Source organism: Argentina silus, assembly GCF_951799395.1.
Source record: "Argentina silus genome assembly, chromosome: 1".
Taxonomy (NCBI): Eukaryota; Metazoa; Chordata; class Actinopteri; order Argentiniformes; family Argentinidae; genus Argentina; species Argentina silus.
Window position 1 is genome coordinate 14,750,191 of NC_139655.1, and position 9,356 is coordinate 14,759,546.

General features: G+C 44.1%; 1 protein-coding gene across 1 annotated transcript; it reads right to left on the minus strand.

The window, feature by feature from the left end:
• Positions 1 to 119: 119 nt before the first annotated feature.
• On the minus strand, positions 120 to 5,311 carry serpine1 (serpin peptidase inhibitor, clade E (nexin, plasminogen activator inhibitor type 1), member 1). The gene is made up of 9 exons (XM_083665617.1): positions 5,223 to 5,311; positions 3,494 to 3,747; positions 2,916 to 3,140; positions 2,483 to 2,677; positions 1,983 to 2,175; positions 1,775 to 1,875; positions 1,551 to 1,637; positions 1,229 to 1,312; positions 120 to 796 (listed from the first exon to the last, which is right to left on the minus strand). The coding sequence occupies exons 2-9, from the start codon at positions 3,744 to 3,746 to the stop codon at positions 759 to 761; spliced, it is 1,176 nt and encodes a 391-aa protein (XP_083521743.1). The 5' UTR covers position 3,747; positions 5,223 to 5,311; the 3' UTR covers positions 120 to 758.
• Between the last annotated feature and the right edge of the window lie 4,045 nt (positions 5,312 to 9,356).

Sequence of the window (9,356 nt, forward strand, 5' to 3'; positions counted from 1 at the left end):
AACTTTGTTGACATGTTGTATTTCACAACTGTTCATTTGATAGGTCAATGTGCAATATACTGCATACTGTGTATCTAATATACATATTGTTGTAATCATTTGAAACTCAGGTTTTTAAAAATTCATCATTTTAATAAATATATAAATACTGTAAAAATACAACTTGTTTTCAACAAGAGAGCAGTTACTGAAAAATACACATCACAGTCATATCAGCAAAATAAAAAAAATGTTTTTTTTCAAAACATCATTATAGTCAAATCTGCCAAGTAGTCCTGTAGTTGCTAAAACATTTCGATGATAGGATGTTTAAAATGCAAATGATGTCTCTAGAGTGCTTTGTTTTGTTCAGGTGCCACATTGAAATTATTATTCTAAATCCATCTGTGTCTAGCGCAGCCTGGGACAGCTGTTCTAGCTGCATAATTACATTCTCTTTTCTCTTCATATCTATTTCAGTCATCTCAAACATACCCGTCAAATTCAAGAAAAAAACAACAACAAAAACATATCCCATTAGCAAATAACTGCTCAAATAAACTCTCTCATCTCATCAAAATAAATGCTTTTGGCTCTTCAGGAAAGATTCATATCATGTAGTTATTCTATATATAGTCCTTTATGTCTTCGTCATATGTCTGACTGTTCATGGTCGGTCTCAGTAGCAAGTTGATTGACAGGAGTGCCTGCCAATGGAATGATTAAAGTGTCCATGGTCATTGTGCTTCAGTCTGTATTGCCACTGGTCACTAGTGTTCCTAAGGCTCGTTGACTTGGCCAGAGAACAGCACTGTATCTATAGGAGAGAGGAGTCATAGACATTCACATTAGAGAGAGGCAGCGCAAGGGAAGAGGAACAGAGAGACTAGGAAAAATCCATGCGGAAACTGCATGTTCCATAGGGAATCATATATTCCATAATGGAATCATATGCTGGGTTAGTGGCCTAACACTTGAATTATTAGTTAGTCATACATGTGTCAATGACATGAAAGCATAGGCTGAAGTACTGTATGCATGTGTAGTCATTTAACATTAGATGGGGGCCTATTGTGCACAGTGCAACACTAGCTTCTGAGATTAAAGTGTGAACAGAAAAGGGACAGAGGACAGCTGAAATCATTAGCAAGGCTAATCTTGTCTCCCAGGTTATTGTAGGGGTGGCTGGTTCGCAAGATTATAGCACTAGGAAGTCTAACTTAATAGCATGTTTGTGGGGGGCACTCACTTGTGGACTTGTGTTTAATGAGGAAGAGGAAGGGCCTGTCCAAGGTGATCTCCTCTACAGCCATGCGGGAGAACATGATAGCAGCTACAGGAGGAGAAAAGACAATACAGTCAATATCAATACAGTACATCATTTGCGTATGCATGTGTTTGTTTGTGTGTGTGTGTGTGTGTGTGTGTGTGTGTGTGTGTGTGTGTGTGTGTGTGTGTGTGTGTGTGTGTGTGTGTGTGTGTGTGTGTGAGTGAGTGAGTGTGTGTGTGTGTGTGTGTGTGTGTGTGTGTGTGTGTGTGTGTGTGTGTGTGTGTGCGCGCATTGTTCATACCTGTGGCAGCTGAGCCCGTGGTTCCCTCCTCGTTCACCTCAACCTTGACTCTCTGCAGAACCTTGGACACACATAGCCTTTCCTCCGCTGGAAGAGAAGGAAGGGGAAGCATAGATTAGATTCTTTGGCTAAAGCATCCAGTCCAAAACATCTTATAATAATACTAACTCAATTCATCTGTGCAAAGTCCCAGTCAAGGGCCAGTCATACTGTCTGTTACTTACTGGTGATGCGTGTGAAGTCTGCCTTGGCCAGGTTGAACAGGTCTCCTAGACCCATCCTGGACAGAGTTGACTTCAGGTCCAGCTCGCTGTCAAGGGTGAACCTGGAAACAGGATAGATGTCATGTTAGATGACTCATCCAGAACCTCTTACAAGACCCATATGTACAGTAGATTTGCAATAGTAGACCATAACAAAACTCTCTCTCACCTAGGCAGGGCCAGCTGGCGTTTGACACTCCGTAGTTTCCACTGCTGCATGCGCTGACTGCTCAGCTCCTTAGTGAGCACGCTCACTGGCACCTCAGGCTCGAAGGGAGACAGCAGGAGCATGCTCAGTGAGTCTCCCTCATATGGAACCTCAATGACGTCATAATCCACACCGTCGGCGGTCACAAACTCACCTGTGTGGTGGAGAGGATTGATTAGTCTCAGTTTGATCAATTTTATAGTCACAATAGGTTGTTGTAGTAAATGCTAACTTGCCACCAATGTGTATCATTTCACTGTGTCTTTCTTTCTAAAGTGCCGTATAAAATAGAATAGAATAGAATATGCTTTCCTGGCCATTCCTGTGGGGTATTCCTGGGTTGAATGAATTCTGACTATCAAAACAATTCTAAATGTCTACTCTTCTACAATTCTAAATCTAGATTCCTGGAGTCTACAGTTCTACCCCTCTTCAGAGTTTTAATGGTGATGTGTACCCACCGTAGTTGAAGCGGTTGGTGAGCCTCATCATGGGCACAGGCACAAAGCTGCCATTAGCACATTGGAACATCCTCTCCTCGGTCAGCTTGGGGTCAAAGGGCACCTTCCACAGGCCCTGGAAGTGGAGCGCGTTCAGCAGAACCAGACGAGTCTCCTCCGCCAGAGAACCAGAGGAAAGGAAGTGAGGGATGGCACCTGAAGATGAGAGACAGAGAGAGGAGATGAGATGGAGGAGTTAGGGAGCTGTATTTACTGTATCCATCAATAGTGGATTAGTGTCCATTGGTGATGATGTACCTCCAATACATAATGACACAGTGCTGTTATATGTACTTGCATGTACACTGTTCTGTATATATGTCTACTGTTCTCACTGATTGGACACATGCAATCCTAAATCACGGCACTCCATCCTGCATGTTGTGTGTCTCACCTGCGGTGTGGTCTGAGACCCAGGCGTTGATGATGTCCAGAGCCTGGTCTGGCCTGGTGAAGTCCAGCTGGTTAGGGGAGCTCTGGAAGGCCTTCATCATGCTCCTACGGTAGCCTTTCTCCAGGCTCATCTTCCTCTCCACCATCACGCCGTTGGCGATCTCCACTCCCTCCTCACTGGCCACGCTTCTCTGGAACAGCCGCTGCAGCCTGGACATCCCCCGCTCTACAGGGGGGAGAGGAGGAGAGGAACGGAGAGAGTGAGAGGATGCGTGAGAGTAGTAAATTATATATTTTAATCCCCTCAGTGAACTAGGAAGCGTTGAAAAATGTTTCTTTTACAAGGAGACCTGACCAAGAAGGCAGTCCTGGTATGTTCTAGTCCTAAGTCTGACACTCACATACAAGGTTATCTCTCTCCTCAACACCCAAAGAAACTTATCATGGTATTTTGCTGTTGGACAGGATGTGTTTTTGTTATGACTATCTGTGTTTTAGGCTGGAGTTATGTCAAGGCCTAACTAACTCATACACTAAAGCAAACATACATCTGCCACAATAAATACAACAGGTGGTTACCTTGCAGGGAGAAGCCCATCTTGGCTGTGAGGGTCTTCAGTGTGTTTCCTGCAGCTCCCAGCTGAGCCATACCAAGTACAGCGGAAACCCCGTAGGGAGAGAAAGCCAGGTTCCTGTCTGAGGAGGCCTGGGCCGCCTCTGAGAACACACGCAGGCCGAAGTCTGTCTGTCTGTCCTGGAGGTCTCTCTCCTTCATGGAGCAGAGACCAGCTCCACTCAGGCCCAGGAACAACCACACGTACACGCAAAGCATCCTGGGAGAGGGAGAGGAAGAGGCGGAGGATGAGAGAGACGGCAGGTTAGTGAACTGATAGAGAGAAGGACTGACTGTGGGGTCATTGCTCTTGTACCAGCTACATAGCTCCGCTCCACTCATTACATCAGATCAAAGACATGTAGATCAAAGATCTAGAGATCTGTCAGATGTTTCGCTGTATTGCTGTTGAGATGGAAATTGTGCACAAGGTTGTTCCATCCAAGGTGTTTTTTTTTTATGTTAAGTTGTTAAATTGTGATGTCCAAGTGCTGACTCAGCATGCAGTAGTTTGCACATTTTGTGCTCACTTGTTGTTAGATACCCTTTAATAAGCACATTCCACAGTTGTTTATGGAAAAGTCTGTTTCTTATTTTAGCAACCTTCAGTGGTTTCCATTTCTTGTAGGGAACAGTAAAGCTGGAGTTATTTGGCAACTCCTCGGGGAGAGATAAGTCAGAGATAGTTAGGGGAAAAGGCCTTGGCACAGTCCCCATGGCTTCTGGTGCACACATGGAGAAGACATAGCCAGGTGCCAGCCAGGTGCCAGCCTTGGATATGCAGCTGTGTGTGTGTGTGTGTGTGTGTGTGTGTGTGTGTGTGTGTGTGTGTGTGTGTGTGTGTGTGTGTGTGTGTGTGTGTGTGTGTGTGTGTGTGGACAGTCTGCGGACGGACAGACAGAGAGACAGGGGAAACCAGTAAACCAGACAGTGGTAAACCAATACAGTGAATGTATTGAGACCATATATCGTGTGTTACTTTCCATCTGTGTGACATACTATGTCACTACATTAGGGTTGTGTACTCCCACTGTTCAAACATAGTGGCCTGCAAGCCCTATTTGTCCACCTTGAATCACCTCACCTCCTGCCTTCAACAGCCCTTTCACTGTGTTCTGACTAACCCACTCACTGGAAAACAGCCGGTAGAATCAATACTCGTATTCTAATTCTGTGGAACATATTCTACGAATGCTGTGCTATATTATATAGTATACATATACATATGTATATTGACATATATTGTTTATATCTTGATGTTGTCATATTGAGCTCCAAAGGTAGCAGGCCTAACCAGAGTTAACTAACAGTAACACAGATGGAGGTGCTAATAATGATATCCTGAGGCAGAGCTTTGATATTGTTGTAGATGTGCACAACACTCCCCTTAATCCATCCCTGCTCAAATCTACTGACTCTCCTCTGTCACTTTGTCCCATTACTATACTGTATGTTGTCCCATTACTATACTGTATGGTGTGCTCTTTCAGGTTGAAATGCTTAGAAAAGTGCTATATAAATTATTATTATTATTATTATTATTTTCACTTCTGAGTGCAGTACAGTATTGTATCGATTCAATGTTCCAAACACAATAACAAACAAACTGATAACAAGTGGAAAGTGAGAAAAGTTTGACAGTAGAAGCATAATTCAGAATTTGCTCTAAATTATATGATCCAAATCCAGTCTTACCTTGAAGTTGAAGTGTTGAAGATGAGCTTGAAGGTATTTGTGAGAGATAGAGAGTTGCTGTGATAGAAGTTCAGTCTTTCTCTTGGGTGTAAGACAAGCACCGGTTGAGTGAGTGTTTGAATGAGTTAGTCTACCTTATATATAGCTAGAGACATGCCTACCCCTAGGCCCCTCCCACCCCAGACACTCACACACTCACACACTCACACACACACACACACACACACCAGCGGAAGCTATTACTGACAATGACGTCATCACACACTGTCTGGACACGCTTCTCTTTCTCCCCCTCCCCGCTTTCTCTCTCCTTCACTCTCAAACACAGACAGTTACTCTCTCCATTTCCTTCTCTGTCACTCTCTCCTTCTCTCTCTCCTTCAGAACACAGCCATGCATTTTCTCTTGCTCTCTCTCTCTCTCTCTTTCACACACACACACACACACTCACACATGCACGCACGCACGCACGTACACACCCACGTACATACGCACCCACGCACTCATGCGCGCACACACACACACACACACACACACACACACACATATTTTTGGCTTTGTTTCTTTTGGTCCTCTGAAGGTCCAGTCATGCTGTTGACTAGGGATCCCGTTCGCCCCCCTCTCCTCCCACTGTCTGTCAGCCTGCACTGACAGAGAGAAATCCCAGCTCACACATTGGCCAGTGTCCAGTTATTATGACAGTACACGCTTACTAAATCAGTGTCATCAGTTTCCAAATAGTCACATTTAATTTCTGTTTTAGAGAATGTAAAAGTGATTCTAAGATTTGGGAAGAGAAACTAAGAGAGTACAACTTAAACAAATCACTGTCATCTTTGCAAATACTTCTACTACATTTAGTTTAATTTCTGCTTATGAAAGTAAAACAAATTCCAGAAAATAGTGATTTTATGAATGGAGAGAGGAACTGAGAGGAAAGTGACATGTTGTGAAGACAGAGAGGCTCATTAAAATGTTCTGCTCAGATGGTTCCATTCTACCCAACTGTTATTACTGTTCTTACTCACCCGTCCCTACTCATCCTTGCTCTCTCTTTCCTCCCTCACCCCTGCCCTCCCTCTCTCTCCTCTCTCACCCATGCCCTCCCTCTCCCTACTCACCTGTCCACAATCACACCTTCCCTTTCTCTCTTTACTCACCTGTCTCCATTCACCCCTACTCTATCTCTCCTCCCTCACCCCTTCCCTCCCTCTCTCTACTCACCATCCACATTCACCCCTCACCCCTCTCTCTCTCTACCTCTTTTTGTTCACCAGTCCTACTCACCCCTTCTCTCTCTCTCTCTACTAACCTGTCCCCACTCATGCCTCACCCCATCTCTCTCTCTCTGTTGGTCAGGGGTGACACATCAGAATTCCTAATTTGGTTCTGAAGCTGCAGCATTCCATGGCCCAGTACTCACAAAGTGTCTGCCTGTCCTAGGAGACAGAACAGAACAGAACAGGAAACTCAGGGGAATCAAACTTTCCAAATATCCCTGGTATGAAACCAGTCAAGCTATTGTCACTTAAAGCATTAGTAACTTTTACTCATAGTTAGATGTTGGTGAGCCAAGACATAAACAAACGACCTCCCAGGACTGAGGAAAGAGAGGAGGGAGAAGTGTGTGTGTGTGTGTGTGTGTGTGTGTGTGTGTATGCATGTGTGTGTGTGTGTGTGTGTGTGTGTGTGTGTGTGTGTGTGTGTGTGTGTATGCATGTGTGTGTGTGTGTGTGGGGGGAGAGGTACTATGAAGCTTTGACATGTTGAAGAGGCTGTGTAGCCTTGATACAATCTCAAAAGGAATGTGCTCAAGAAGTGTGAAATAATTAACATGACCTGCAGCAAGCGCCCTGGCCTTGTGGAGAACCATAACACAGAGAAACTTGTTCGGCCAAGCCTGTTCTGGAATGCTGGATGCTCTGCTTCTCTCTGCTTCGCATCTAACTCTGTTCCCATGGTAACTGTGAAGTTAGGGTAAGCTTGAGGCACCCTGCAGCCTTCAGATGCCACATGGAAAGATGGTTGTAAACTTGGGGTCCCTTTGAGTCTATGATGTCATGAGCCATTAAGTTTTAACTGTCGCTCTGTAACCTAGAGTGTTATTGTCCCTGTTTCTGCATGTTCGTGAGTGTTCTAAACTTCAATGTCTAGTCAACTCACATCATATGGAGAGCACATTACCTCTAAACTCTCGTTCTGCTTTTCCCATCAAATTAGCTAATTGTGTACTTCTGTAAGTGATTACTTAAGACACGCACATACACACACACACACACACACACACACACACACACACACTCTCTCTCTCTCTCACACACACACACACACACACACGCCAGGGACAGCTCATACTTTACAAATGTATTGTCATGACCTCATTGCTTATTTTTGTACTGAAGATACATAATAATTGACTCCTGTCATGTCATTGTCATGTTAGTTTAATGATGCTAAAAATAACATACATATCAACAGACATGCTGTCACCATATAACCCTCCACCCACCCCTCTAACCTTCTTCATTTGGTACATTCCTTATTAGGTTGTGAATGGAAACTTGGTCTGAACACCCACTCCATTTCCTCTGAGGAGGGATGAGTATGGGAACTCATTTTGGAACACTGAGTAGTCACTGCTCTGTAACTATGGGCAACAGACCAGAGGTACCCTCATCTGGAAAAGCCATTAAACCAAAAACACATTTTGGAAGAAAGACAAACAGATTTTATGCAACATTAGAACTTCCCCTTACCACTTTCCCAGACATAAATTATTCAACATTTGTTTCATTTCTACTACAATGGCGAAGGGAAACCGCTAAGGAGTTGTTTAAGAAAGAAAAGCTTATGCATACCACAATGACGAAAAGTGAGTTATAAAGGGGACTAAAATATGTCTTTTAAGCCAGTCATAAAACTGTCATACATAGTATTTTACCTCACTATAATCAATGACACACACACACACACACTCACTCTCACTCACACACACACACACACACACACACAAATTCAATTCTGTGCATTTCAACACACACTGAAATGTACCATATTACATCAGGTACAGCTCCGGCTGACTGTTGGACATTGGAAACATTTCTAGATTCTATGGAATGTCTGTCATTGTCTTAGAAAACATGACAAGTAGGTTGATATGCCACCTTAATCAGCTAGCTGGTAATCCAGTTAGCATCAGAAGCAACTTTCAGATAAGACCCATTGAGGTTAGAAACCTCTTTTACGAGGGCCACCTGGCAAGAATGCAAAGCAGGGAGTAACAGTGTGTACATAAAATAACAACTTTTACAATGATACAAATACACATACTGTCATGCCCTCCACTTCCACCTAGTCAGTGTCAGTCTCTCTCCCTCTTCCCAGCCTGGGTGTTTGGTGTGGGCGTGGCTACTAATAGTGACGTCACCATCTACACACCTGCGGCTCGTCTCCTCATCACCCTTCTGTGTTTATACTCTGGTTCTTCATTCATTCCCTGCCAGTTCGTCATAGCACCTTTCTAGTGTGTTGATTCCTGGTTTTGGATCTACGAGTGTTTTTCTGGACTGTGCTTCTGCCTAACCCCTGTTGGATTATCTGCCTCCCCTAGAACTTTCTACCCGTGTATCGACCCCTGCCTGTCTGACTACCCGTCTGCCTGCCCGACCCCTGCCTGACTACCCGTCTGCCTGCCCGACCCCTGCCTGTCTGATTACCTGCCTGCCCTGCCTACCTGCGTGCCCAGTCTACCCTGCCTTCCCCTTCCCCCTATTCCTTCATTAAATACTCTATTATTTTATACCTGTGTCCAGACTCTGTGTTCTGCATTTGGGTTCACTAGCTCTGATTCGTAACACATACAAGAGAAGTTTTAGCAATGCATTTGAGGATTAAAAACGACTGCAGCTATCAAGAACATTTTTGTGCCTACTGTGCATTATAATTTATAGACCGTTACTAGGAATTGCTCTGTGGACACAGGAGAGCTGTGTAGAAAGCATAGTATTTCTAAACAGCTGTCTCAACTTATTCAGATCAACTATCCACCCAATACAGTGGAAATGCTATTTCTTCTAAATGATCCCTGATTGGCCAAAGAATGAGAACCTCGATGACTCAAGACTCCAGAGAACA